This window comes from Pezoporus wallicus, unplaced genomic scaffold (assembly GCF_028554395.1).
Source record: "Pezoporus wallicus isolate ANWC-B61680 ecotype Strahan unplaced genomic scaffold, APGP_CSIRO_Pwel_v1 contig_6580, whole genome shotgun sequence".
Classification (NCBI taxonomy): domain Eukaryota; kingdom Metazoa; phylum Chordata; class Aves; order Psittaciformes; family Psittacidae; genus Pezoporus; species Pezoporus wallicus.
Genome location: NW_026635844.1, coordinates 1,473,796 through 1,488,069, shown reverse-complemented (window position 1 = coordinate 1,488,069; position 14,274 = coordinate 1,473,796). Strand labels below are relative to the sequence as shown.

Sequence of the window (14,274 nt, the reverse complement as noted above, 5' to 3'; positions counted from 1 at the left end):
TTAAACTTAACATGCAGTTCTTTCAGTCTTCCTTTGTTCTTGCCTTTGCTGATTCTTTTACAGAACTTCTGAGTTACAGGGATTTTAGTCCTGGGGTACTTCAGCTACAACCATGGCAGGTGCTAAGAGTTCCCAATTCTTCACCATGTAAAGAACCACTTTCTTCTTAATACTTAAAGTACTGAATCAAATGAGAATTTTAATACATGTAGAAAACCTTGTAAAAAGGCATTTAAATTACTTAAAATATTGTGAAACAAAAGCGGGTGAACAGGATACTTGCTGTTACTTCCTACATACACTTTAGCATTTTGTTGCTCTTGAACATAATGGACATTTCTGTTCAAGTACGTAAACACAGTCCTTTCAGTCCCTCTGTAGGGGTGATTTCTCAAGGTCTGTAAGTCTAATGCTGGCAATTTATCATTTTCATCATAGTTTTGTCAATTTAATATAGCATAAGCTGCCACTGGTGCTAAGTGGACAGGCCTGCACCAGCCACTCACTGCAGTCACCTACCCTGATCCAACCAAGATTGCCTTGTAAATGAGGATGGATGGGCTTGCACTGGGTAGGTGACTGGTACAGAAGGTTGGTAGAGTATTTTTGCCATGTGTGATGGTTTAACCCCAGCTGGCAAGTAGCACCCCTTCAGACACTTGCTCACTCCCCCTATGGTGAGATAAGGGGAGAGAATGAGGTGAGTAAAAGATGAGAAAATTCACGGGTTCAGATTAAGACAGTTTAATAAGTAAAGCAAAAGCTGCACGCACAAGCAAAGCAAACTAAGGAATCCATTCACCACTTCCCATGGTCAGGCAGATGCTCTGCCATCTCCAGGACAGCAGGGGTCCACTGTACCAGTGTCTTGGTAGGACGAATGCTGTCACTCAGAAATGTCCCTGCCTTCCTTCTTTGCCCCCGAGCTTTAGATGCTAACCATGATGCCATATGGTATGGAATATCCCTTGGATCAGGTGGGGTCAGCAGTCCTGGCTGCGTCCTCTCCCAACTCCTTGTGCATCCCCAGCCTGCTCCCTGATGGGAAATGGTGAGGATCAGAAAATGCCTTGACTCTGTAAGCTGAGCACTGCTCAGCAATAATGAAAACATCCCTGTGTTACCAATGCAGGGTATAGAGCTATGATTCAGATTTGTGCTGGAAATGCAAAGGAGCTGGAAAAGTTGTTATGAAGAAAATGAACTCCGTCTCAGCCAAAACCAGGTCACCAAGCTAGTCTTCAGCTACCCTACTTGATTAATTATGTTAGTGTCAACAACCACAGCTGGAGGCAAGAGTCAATCTTTAGCTCTTTTAATAAGGCATTGAATAACAGACTCACAGACTGGTTTGTGTGGGAAGGGACCTTAAAGCTCATCAATTTTCAACCTCCCGCCACGGGCAGGGACACCTTCCACTAGACCAGGTTTCTCCAAGCAACATCCAACCTGGCCTTGAACACCACCACAGGTTCTCTGGGCCCAGCTTCTCTGGGCTACCTGTGTCAGGGCCTTACTACCCTCACAGGGAAGAACATCTTCGTCAGATTTATCTAAATCATACCTCTTCCACTTTAAGACCCTTGCCCCTGTCCTGTCACTACAGGCCCTAGGAAAAAGTCTCTTTTTCTTATAAGTCTCCTTTATATGTGGGATGTTAATCTCAAACTTCTGCCTCTTCTTTTTTGTTACGCTGTCTGTTTTCAAGTGGGGGACCACAAAGCAGATTATTCTCAGTGAAAATACTTAGATATTTGGACCTTGCTAAGCATTTAATAGGTGCCATATGCTATTTTGGGAGACTCTGTGGCTTTCTAATTTCCCATCCCATGCATGCCTACTCTGCCTTTGCAACAGTGAAATGAAGTGTTCACCATGGTTTGTATAAGTCTCAACAGAAATGGAGGCTTCTAAAGCTAAAACTTAAAAACATTCTGAACTTGGGCTACTATTTACCAGTTGGAATTAAGAATAATACTCTCCTAGAGTGTGAGCAATTTTATATAATACTTAAGCAATTAGGATTTTTAACTGTGAAAGTGTTAGTTCATCAAATACTCCCTATTGGTATTTTAATAGTTTTTTTTTAGGTAGGACCACTGATGAACTGTTAACTGAGTATTACGCATGGGCCCTTAAAACTGAGAACAAAAAGATTTCAGTTACAGAAAGAAAATAGTGACTGAAGGTATGTATTTATGTAAATTGTACATTGGTATGTTCTGAAATTGACTTGCTATTAAATATAAAATGTTTAAAAAGTTCTAACTGGGTGGTTAGATGACCTGTAAAGTTTATAAGAATTGCTACTAATTGAGAATATATATAAATTCTTACTGATTGAAGAAAATGTAGAAATGCTGCATTTAAGTTTAAAAGTTTTTTTTTAATTTCTAAATAAGCTTTGTTCAGATTAACCATTTTGTGAATTCTTATCTCTGCAGCAGCTACAAAAAATACTAGCTGTTTTAACTATTAAGAAATTGATAGGTATGAACTTTGGATTAGTATAATTTCATAAGTTTCAGTAAGTTATCTCTTTGTAGTAAGGACTTACACAGTTACTGTGTGGAAGCTGAGAGCGTTGTTTTTTAAATATATATTGTACTTTGCAGCATTTGCTTAAGTGCAATAGTCCCTAACATTTATTATATTTGGAGCAGAATACAGTCTGTTCTATAATATACAGAAAAACCTAGTAAACTCTCTTTGGTTAGAAAGGTCAGAAAAGGTGCCTGTCTCAAGTTGTCTGAATCTCTTTACCTCAGTATAGTCAGTCAATTTTTCTCTGTTCTTTTTATTGCATTGCCGTTAGTGCATAATAGTACAAAAATCTAACTTGAATAAAAACTTGTGATCATTCCAGGAAGAAGTGGTTTAGGGAGCTATATCAACCAGTAGTACAGATGAAGAAGTGGATTATTTGAAGTAGGAATAGTAGACTATAAAATTTTTTAAAATCTTAATGTGCCTTTTAACTGGGAGCATGTGAGTTATGTAGGGTAATGCAAGTCTAGAAGCCAGTGAGGAGTACAGCACACTTTGCTATTTTCCTGTAATAAACTTGTCCCTCATGCACACTGTGATAGAAGAAAACAGTGGAAGAAGCATTCCAGTCTGTCTTGATATTAAAACTCAACTTATTTGTTCAGTATCATTCCAAGATATACACCAGCAAAGCAATAGACTTTTGATTCTCTTACTTGGAGCAACCTTAGAAGTTTCTGAATAATGTTCAGCTCCAAAGATAAACATTGAGCAGGATGTTGCAATGTCACTTACTACCATCTTATCTAGGAAAAACATGTTATTTAGTTAAATGCTCCCTCCCTTTTCTGTCTCTTAACTCTTTTCTCCATTATTCAGAGTACATACAGTTAACTGTATTTCTTATTGGATGTTTTGTTTGTGCTTGTAACATCCTGCACACTCTTCCCTGGTGGTGTACCACTGAAAGGAATCTTGGGTTGGGACCACATGCTGTTGGCTGGGTCACAACAAGCATGATCTATTTTACAGGCTAATAGAATAGAGTTGAAACCACAGAACCTTATTTTTTAATATAAAAATAGGTTTGACCAACAATAGATTTGATCACAGCTCATGCTTCTGAATGATATTCTGCTAGAGTTGTTACTATACTCAGTTTTAGACAGTTAAAAAAATAAATGGATTGAACCTTAAGTATTTGATTATAATACAAGTTTCTAGCTTGAATGCTATATGGCTTATTAATTTTTAACTTTAGAAAAATTTTAAAATGCCATAATATTAACATATGGAAAAAGAAATGTGCTAAAATGTTAACATGACCCTGGAAAAAAAGTTTTACTCTTTTGTTTTTAGTATGATGTCCCCTTCTCTTTCTATCCAGAAACTTGAAATACAGTGTTACTTCCAGATAAAAAAACAACAAACTGATCTTCAGTTTTCAGTCCAGTTTTGTTCTGAAGCAAATGATTGATTTCATGTGATAGACAAATGGTGCACTTCTTTTACACTGTAGCTCCACTTCTTGGCTGGTTGCACAACTCATTTGAGCCTTTTAAGTACGTAAGAAAGAACGCAGCTCATGGTGTTCACTTGTAAGATACTTCTGAACACTTGCTCTTTTAATCATGAAAACAAAGGCTAAGTGCTTTCTGCACTAGAGATCTTAATATAAATTTTACAGTAGTTGTTTAAGATGATAGGGAGGAGGAACCCCTTTCTTCATCACAAATCAGCTGATTGTCTTTCTTTTTTACACAGTAATTTATGACCTTTCTGGTTCCAAAGAAAGATTTCTTTTCCCCTCTGTGAATGCATTCTTTTATGATTCCGTCTCCCTCCTTTGTAACACTATTGCTTCAATATTTTGAAATAGTATTCTTGACACAGGATCTTCCCAGAAAAAATGGTAGAAAGGCAGTAGAGTTCTCCACAAGTATTCTTGAATCATACCCATGTGGCATTTCCATGGCATATACAGCCTAACAGGATAGAGGTAAATGAACTTCATCATGAAGTATGTTTCCTTCGTGAGCTGACAGCTACAGGACTTAGTTGCCCTATGATAAGGACCTTCAGTCAGGAGTGGGAGTATCATTTAAGAGATCCTTGAGATGATGGAAGTTGTATTTCACTATAACTATTCCTTTATTTTCCTTTCTTTCTTTCTTCAGCAGCAATGGAAAGGTATTGTGGATAAACATTTAGAAGTGCCACTTGGTTGTGCATTTCTATTTTGTTTTTTTTTTCGGGGTTTTTTTTTTTTGTTTGTTTGTTTGGTTGGTTTTTTTTGCCAAACACCTGATAACGTAAGTAATGAGTGAGATTAAAACTGGATCAAAATAGAGAATGCTGTGGGAAGATCAAGGCTACCTCTGAGTAAGTAGTTGAAAAAATACGTTATATATGGCTTGTGGATTAGTAAGAAGCTTCTGTCTTAAACAAACAGAGAAGAGTGATCATGGAGCCACCAGCACCAGTTGCGAGCCCAAAATGTTAAAAGAACACTAAAATGCTGCTCTGTTAGTAGAGAGCGTAATTCTCTTGCTGTGGGGCTCTAAACATGATCTAAACACAGCATTTCATAGTGAAATTATGGATTTCCCAAAGGTAGGGTTTTATTGTTTTGGTGTATTTAGACTAGTTACCAAAGAATCTTTTAGAACAGCTTTGATGAGTTTTAAGTTAGGCCTGGGCATGGGGCAGGCAATCTGAGATGTTTAAACAAATAACTTCACATGAGGCTTCTGATGGGAAACATCTTGGTTATTTTGGTGTGTTTTTTTCATAGCTAGTAACACTTTAAAACCTGATTGTGAGTTTAAATAAGTCAAAATAGTAAGAAGCAACAGACTTTCAGATGATCGGAGAGACTGGTATATCTCTGTGAAGAAAATATTTTTTATAAAAATGTATTGTGCTTTGATTAATCCACATAAACTTCAAATAGAATGCTCATTATACAATACCGTGCCTCATCAGAGAAATCAATTACTTTTAAATTGGTATGTGTGAAGCAGCGAGTTATGTTACCAAGGTTGCTTTGAAGACAAGCCAACAGAGAGGAAAATGATTACAGATCACATTGTTCTGTGGAAGCTTGAACATATTTCCTGTTGTCAAATGCTGACCTTTCTTAGACTGCAGCTGATGTAGTTGAATATAAAGTTATCCCCCTTGAAATTCTGATTTATATTGCATCTTAGCTGCAAGCCTTTGGTCAATCTCAGAAATGTAAAATGATCTTGAAACACATCCTGTGAAAGCTACTAAATTGAAATTATTTGTATAATCTTTTTCTTATTTCAGTTAGTTTATGACATGCAGTTGTCACCTTTTGTAAGTAATTTTTTTCTTTGACTGGAAAGCCCTGGCCTCTTTAAACACAGTTACAGTTCTTGGTTTGCTAATCCTGTGAAGTCAGTCTGCTCTAAACAAGAAGCTTATCTCAAACCCTTGGCAGCTTCAGTGAAAATTAAAAAGCATGCTCTACTGTAGAGATTGTCAAGAGTGGAAATAATATTTGTCCAGTAGGACAGCTTGCTTTTGTAGGTTCTAAATGAAAGTTGAGATTCTGTCTCTTCCTTGAAAGCTTCTGTGTCAAGAAAGTAATTTGGACTGTTTGTGGTTTGACAGGGATTATTAAAATCAGATGAAGTGAAGGGAAGGAAGTGTGAGAAAGCAAAATTGACAGTGACATTCTCTATTATTTGCAGCTTGGATCATGATGACTATGTTGATACGATAGATTCTAAATTTTAGATTTACTGTTGGGATATGTTAAGCAGCAACTACAGTAAAATGCAGTTACAGGTAATTTTTCTGACTTAACACAAAACCATCCAGCATTTATTTTCATTGGGAAGTTTGAAAGGGGGAGTGTAGCAGAAAATGAAAGACTAGAGGGACAAATGAAAAAGGGAGAAAGGGAGTGAATCAGAATGAATTGAATTTTCTCCTGTGTGGTTTGATTTAAACAACTCCTTACCTTTTTACCTTTTTTTTTTTTTTTTTTTTTTTTGAGTTCATGAAGATTGCTAGTATACTTCAGAGGGAATAAAACTTAGCATTAAGAATTCATGGAACAGGTCATACATAAAATTCATTTTTCTAATTACTTGAATTTTGGTAGGAATTTTCTAACATTAATAGTTTTGCAGAAAGTGAGTTTAAGTCTTAAAGATTGCTGATCCACATCAAATTTTTATGACTTGCATCTTCCATCTTATTTTTATACAGTGATCTTTTCTGCTGCTTTGAGATAAATTATTTAAAAACTTAAATTATTGCAATGTTCATATAGCTGAATTTTTGATTGCTGGAGATACATTAGCCTCAAACTATATGCATCTTTTGGTGTCTAGTGAATATAAAATGTATCACTTATATGAAGTCTTTTTTTTTTTTTATCTCTTGGTCAATAGGTAAACTTTCAGGTTTTGAGTATGCAAGTTAGTGCAGAAGTAAGATATCAGTCTAGTTTGAAGGTTGCTCTCATTTCCATGTGGTTTCCTTTTCTGTTTTCCAGTGCAGAAACTGCAAAAAAAATCTATTTTGGGGGCAATTTTCAGTGTAGAGTTTTAGGATATTTTTGGAAATTAGAAAACTGAAAGGAAAATAAGTGACACATGAAAGCCTTTGCTGCTGCTTAGCATAGCCGTAGCTTCATACCTTTCAAACATGTCATGCAACGTTCTAACAGTTGAGCCATGCCAGTATAGCAAGTCCCGTCTCTCATCTGTGCCTGTCTTTGCAGCAGAGTGAAGCATATTAGCATCCAGAGTGATTCATCTCCCTGAGCAAAAAGGATAAAGGAGCAGGAGGAAAAAGAGGTTACCTAGAATTGTTCAGAGTCTCAAAATAAGGACTGTCATGAGAGAAAAGTGTGATGTTAAAAACAGCGAGGACACTGGTAAAAGAGCATAAAAATGCCTAATGTGAGAAGAGTGTGCAGACCGCAGACCCCAATGTAGGCTGGAGGGGAGAATGTGAAGCACAGACAAGCACCATGAAATAGACCCTGAGATGAAGGAAAACTGAAAATGTGTGCAGAGGACAATCTCAGAGGGACATAAAAGACACAGCAATGAGCTGCTCCTGTGCAAGAAAGGAAGGGCTTAGGGCTGTAGTTACAGAAGCATGTACTGGTACTTTCAGAAAGTTAGATTGACATTACCGTTTTCTGTTGTCCAGGTTTTGTCTGGGATAGAGTTAATTTTATATTTACTAGCTGGTGCAGTGCTGTGTTTTGGATCTAGAGTGAGAATAATGCTGGTAACACATGATGTTTTAGTTGTTGCTCAGTAGCATTTACCCTAGATCAAGAGCTTTTCAGTCTCATGCTCTGCCAGTGAGGAGGGGCACAAGAAGCCAAGAGGGAGCAGAGACAGAGCATCTAACCCAAACTAGCCAAAGGGGTATTCCGTACCAGAGCACGTCATGCCCAGCAGATAAAATGATGGGATTTACCTGGAAAGCCCAGATCGGTGCTTGTGTCAGGCTGCGTATCAGTCTGGTGGTGAGCAATTGCATTGGGCATCACTGCTATTTCTTGTTTGTTTGGGGATTTTTCTTTATAAGGGAGCATCTCATTTGCTTTCAACTTAATTGATTTTATTTTATAGTATCAGGACTTGTTCTGGTTTTGCCAGTCATCTTTTCTGTTTGTTCTGCAGGATTCTTCTGGTTCCAAGAGATGTATTTTCTGCTTTATTTATATACTGTTCCCTAATCTTTCACATTTTCCTCTTTGTTCTTCTGAGCCCCTTGTTTGCAGCCATACTGTAAGTTTCTGTTTGCTCCTCTCACAGAATCATAGGATGGTTTGGGATGGAGAAGACCTTAAGATCATCCATTTCTAACTCTTCCACCATGGGCAGGGACACCTCACACTAGACCATGTCGCAGAAGGCTCTGTCCAACCTGGCCTTGAACACTGCCAGGGATGGAGCATTTACCACTTCTTTGGGCAACCTGTGCCAGTGCCTCACCATCCTTACAATAAAGAACTTCCTTATATCTAACCTGAACTTCACCTGTTTACATTTAAACCCATTACGCCTTATCATATCACTGCTGTCCTTGATGAAGAGTCCTTCTCTGCATCCAGATTTTGGAGTTGTGTGTGCCTGTTTAGCTGAGTTACAAAATGCTTACACATTTCCATGGGTTATGCTAATAGTAGTGCTACAGGGTGCTTACGCACTCTCAGCAGTTGTGATGTTTAATGACCGTGTGTCTCTCTTCAGTGCAAGGAAATAGTAAATTATGTCAAAATAGTGGAGGTAGGTTTGTGACGGGAAGCATGGGTTCAACAGTTGACGGCAAGTGTGAGATGGCATTCTGATATTAATACTGGATGGGAGGAGACAGAGTACGCTTGAGCCATAGCAGTACATCACCTGACAAAAAGCAATAATGAATAAGTCAGAGACAAGCAGGGCTGCCCAGACGGAGGGAAAAGCAAGCTAGCTATCTGCCATTTCATGGTGAAGCATTTATCGTTTCTTAGAGGTACAGATACTGTGTTAGCTCTTTCAGCTACTGATAGGACATAATTCATTGTAAACAGCACTGTGTTACACCTGTGTGTTTTGTAGCCTTTTGTTAACTTTTAATTGTGGTATAAAAGTGTAAAAGTGAAAACCAGTCACTTTGAAGGAAAGGGGAAGGAATTTCCTTTTTCCCCCCCCTAATAAATTAATTTCATTTGGGGACAAACAGTGTCAAATGTCAGCTACATATCTTCATATTTACTTCTCTATCTATTCTAAAGTGACACTATGTTATTTGGTGGTGGTAGTCTTTGGTCTTGTTAAAGTACTTCCAAGCGCAGAAAAAAATATGAACACAAATTCATAGAATCATAGAATAGTTAGGGTTAGAAAGGACCTAATTATCTAGTTCCAACTCCCCTGCCATAGACTGGGACACTACACACTAAGCCATGTCACCCAAAATTATGGAGTACCTAATTAGAAGAACAGTTAAAATTCAGTGTACAGTTTGCGTGGACTTATTCTAGGCTAGTTAGGGTTGGGGAGTGCTGCCCTTCCTGAATGTGTAGATTTTACTGTGTTACTTAGCCAAATACTTGTAATTTTGAAAATATCCCTATTTTATTGGAATCCATCTCTCCGTCTCCTGATGTCTAGTATTTATCAAAGGGGAGGTTGGTTGAATCAGGCTACATTTTCTAGTGGGTGGTTGTGGAATTAGTCTGAAGAGCAAGGAGAGAGAAACAATAAACTCAAAACCTCGCATTTCAGTATTTACAGTGTTTTCAAGTACAAGAGGTAAGATACTTGCTAGAGATTCAGAACACAGCAGATCAGAGGAGAGGCTCCTGGCAAAAGTGAGTATGAATTGTTTCGCATTGTTCCAGATTTAATTACAGATTCTTCATTGCTTATGTTAGTGTGTAATGGTTGTACTGAGTTTCATTCTTAAGATGAAAACAGAAATGCCTTTCACAATTTGTACCATGTCATATTTTTTCTGCAAGTATAATGCATGTGTTTACATTTTGGCATACGTTAGTCTCGGAAGATATAATTTAGTATTTCAGTTTCTGCTGAGCAGTTACCAGCTGAGACACCTTTCCTTCTATAATTCTTTTTTAGTGCAGGGGTTTTAGTTGTGGGAAAGGTGTGTCTTTTTTAATTTCCTATTTTTTTTTAAAAAAGAATCATAATGCAGAGCCAGTATTTGTGATTAGCAGAAGTTCACTTTTCACCTGTTCCTCCTCCCAAAGGTTTAGTCAGCCAAATGTAAGGGAAGAGGCCTGGAATCTTTTCAAAAGACATCTCCTAAGTAATGGAGTTAAAGGTCACTAAAGGCTTTTGGTGGGCCTCTGCAGAGGCCATGGTCAGCAGAATCTAGTTCACACAGTGATTAAAAACTTCTTGTTGATTTCTAAGGGATAACCTCACCTTCTATCTTTTTTTTATGTAAAGGACCGATTTTTCTTTATGTGATGGCTGTTCTTTCCAGAACTACTGGAGCTAGAAACTAATGCTAGACTTTGGTAAAATAATATGTTTACTCTCCTGCCTGTTTGTGATACCAGCTGTTAAAAGCTGTTAAAGCTTAAAATAAAAATGTAATGTGGACCAAAAAAAAGAAAAAAATTCTTTGAAGCAAGGGCATTATAATAAATAAGCATTTTCGCTGTTTTTAAAACATCTTGGTAGGCTGTCAAACTGCGTTCCAGAAGTCACATAACTGAAATTTCATTTAAATGAAGTTTAGTCAAAAGTATGTGACAAACATAAGTATTTTGTATTTTTCTCAACTAAATGTTACTGTGCCATCATAATTGTTTTTATTCTAAAGAGGGTCTGCTTCTTATTTATCTAGCAGGGGCTCCAATATCTGTCACAAGGGTTTTGAGAAAATGCTGAGACCTCTTACTACTTTTGAACTGAGATTTTTGGAAACACAGAGAAGCTTTAAAAATTAATATCTGAAAGAAAGATTCCTGTGTTGACTTATAAATTATGTTTATCTTCAGTAGTATAAATACCATTCAAATTCACTAGTGACATCTATTTTAACCTGTTACCTAAGAGAGAATTACAGTTATCTTCTGACACCTATTCTGGTGTTCATTGTCACAATGCAAACATGATGACTAATTTAAATATTAAGAAGGGATCAGGAGTAGCAGCCTGAAACTACAGGCAATTTAAGTTATATTTGAGAAATGTCTAAAAACTGGCTCAAAATAAACAGCAGAATTTGTAAGAAAGATGACAATGTGTATGTGGTATTAAGAAATAGGGTTGCTTCAAATGAAGGTAGAGTTTATTGTCAGTAAATGGACTAAACTTTGAAGAAGGAAGGAAATCCTTTGGCCTACAGCCCAGACAAGGCTTCAGTTGTCTTCTTTCTGTTGTTTAAACCAATTGTGGAGGTTCTTACCACATTTCGTAGCATATTCAACTAATGAAAAAGATCTGACTAGTTTTTTCTACAAATACTTTATGTTATTCAAATCTTTTATTTTGATTACAGTTAAAAGCTGAACTTTAATGGAGTGTAAGCCTAACACAGAAATAAAATTGTGTTAATTAAGGTTAAACTTAAATGAACAAGCTTAGGTTTCTACATAAGGTTAAGTATTAGTAAAGTTTGTCAAGCGCTCTCTTTTCTACTTCTGTTTATTTTGAGCTAAACTTCTTTATGTCCTTGATGGTATTCACTTTCAGGAAGAGACTTCTTTCTGAAGCTCAGATAGGCCTGCAGGTTGAAAAGCTACGGGCTGCAAACTGCTGTCTGATCTAGGAAGAAAGGCTAAGTTACATGTGGAATCATACAATCTTCCTTCTTTAAACAGTGATGCCAGTTACATTTGATTGAGTACAAGTATATGATTGCCTATGAAAAACCTTAAGCTTTAGTCATACAGCAGCTATTCCAAGGTAGAAATACTAGCTGGATATTCTGATAGCTAACAAATACCCATTCAGACCCACTTACATACAAATCATTTTTGGCCTCCCCCTTTTTGATAAGTGCTGTTTTTCCCCAGCATATGACAAGCTAGGAGATTCAGAATAGTTACATTCTTCCTACCTTTGTTATACTACTTCAGCAAAGTCAGGATTCTTACTGTATATATGTTCTCAAACAGAAATAGACTTTTCATAAATATGATGTCTAGGGTGGAAGTCCTCAAGTCAACAGTTTTTATAAAGCCACACAGATTTGTGGTTTCATTGTAAGCTGAAGGAGATAGATTTCCTGTAAGAGAGACTTGCAGGTCAGTATTTTGCAAGCAGTGCTCTGAAAGGCAATATCCCTTGCAGTTAAGCCCTCCTGCTTCTTACGCTTCATATATTAATGTTTAGGCCACTGTGCACCTGGCATTGCTTGAGTTCCTCTCAGCTGAGTAAAAACAACAATGCTGTTCTCAGCCACATCAGTCATGAGAGTCTCATGCCTTCTGCAGTCAGGGCACTTAATTTCATTATTTTCAAGAAGAATCCACACATACCCTCCTGTTGTTTTCTTGAGTTTTCTTGTTGGGTTTTTTCTTTCCTCTGCTCCTGTGTTTCTGAATAACTTCTTATGCAATGTGCAGCAGCAATACGCAAATAAATGGTTTAAAAACTTACTCAAAAGCACGGACTTAGAAGGTAACATGGTTCTGAGATTCAGTGGAGGAACATACTTCTGACTAGTGTATTGTGTGCCACTCTGTTAGGTTCTCATTCAGCGAGAGGCTTCAAAACTGCCTGATGAAGCCAAACTTCTGCATTTAATCATAACTTTTGTCCTGAAATCCTGCTTTGGGACTTTGCTCTGGCAAGGTCCATGTCCTTTCTGTCAGCAGACCATTTAGCAGTAGCTGACATTTTCAAAGAGAGCTGATGTCAGGAAATACCTTTCATGAGTGTTTGGGTGTGCGAAGGCCTTCCCAATTCCACTGGTTACTCATCTTGCATTTTGAGAGCAGTTTTTTAACACAGAAGTTGCATCTGAGTAAGTTGAAAGACCACAAATAGCTTCTCACTGTTTCCCTGTTTTCCTTCACTGTTACAGGGAGAGGAGTCCGGCAGACACTCCTGGATGTTGCAGAGGTTAGTCATCAGTACTTACAACCACATAGCTATTTAGTATAAATGGTGCCAAAGTGCCACAGACTCTCCATCAGGTTGCTTTTTTGCTTCTGCCTGTCAGGAGTATTCCCTGTTTAAAACATTGCATCTGCCGAGCAGCAAGCATCCTGTGTGCAAGTCAGATCATAACTTTCCATATTTTCCAGTATCACAGCATGGCTGCATTCTTAAGACATACCTAATGTTTTAAGGCGTTGTCTCTCATATTGCATTACAAATTCTAGTTGAATTCAGCAGACTTAATTACAGGGATTTTCTTATATTTGTGCAACTATATTCCTGAAAATTATTATAATTTAATTATCTCTGAGTCTTCTACTCCTTTGCAAAACTTGGCTGAAGTTGGGAAAAACACATGCCTGGGGCAGAGTGGAGGAAGATGCACAGACAATGGTTGTGTAAGCCTGTTTTCTTTGAAAGTAGACTGAAAAGCAGCAACATGAAGAGTTGAAATAGAGGAATAGAAGGTGGGAAGCAAATTCATATATTAAATAGAAAATAGTTTTGTATAAAAAAGAATGGGAAATAACACTCATCTTTAAATTCTGTATACTTGTGCTTTAAAGAAGAAAAGGCTATAGACACTGGGGAGGAAGGTGTTATTATAGGCAGTGTGTAATTACTGTCATGCTATGGTGAAAAGCCTTTTTTCTGAAAGGAGGTAATACAGGCGTCTTTAAGATTATTTAGTCTTGTTTTGCAGTCCTCCTACAGTTTGTGTGTAACTAAATATTCCCATTGAAAATACTTCATCTCTTCTGGGCTGGATCATGAATTTGCTGATGCACTTTGAGTAAGAGCAGTGACTGTTTCTTACAAATTCAAAGACTGAGATTGCATCCTAAAGATAAGTCTGATTTGATCTACTGGCTGCTTTGAAAGTTTGGGTGAGAGACTGACTAAAAAGCTTCCATGTTTCCATTTCATACTTCTGGGTTTGGAGTATGGGTGAAGCAAGCAGATGCTTTTTGTATAAACAAGACTGTGTCTTGCAAACTTGAAAATATTTGATTTTTCCTAGATCATGTGTACTCAAGTATAGTGTACTCCAGTATACATGATAAAAGGAAGTAGAGTGCCATTACTTATGTCTGGGGGTTGGTTTTTGGGTTTTGGTGGTGTTTTTTTTTAAGACAGATACAGAAGATTAATAGTGCTTTTG

General features: G+C 37.4%; 1 protein-coding gene across 4 annotated transcripts in view; it reads left to right on the top strand.

The window, feature by feature from the left end:
* KIAA0825 (KIAA0825 ortholog) overlaps nt 1-14,274 on the top strand; it is a 247,989-nt gene that overhangs the window by 7,875 nt on the left and 225,840 nt on the right. For 2 of the 4 annotated variants that reach the window (XM_057398374.1, XM_057398373.1), the window contains exon 2: nt 2,095-2,188. Coding sequence is in view for 2 of the 4 variants with exons in the window: in XM_057398372.1 (XP_057254355.1) it covers nt 6,570-6,578 (9 nt within the window). In the remaining 2 variants the exon portion in view is untranslated. Of the gene's footprint in view, nt 1-2,094; nt 2,189-6,513; nt 6,579-14,274 lie in introns of those variants that run through there. The other 2 variants (XM_057398372.1, XM_057398375.1) reach the window with 1 other exon arrangement.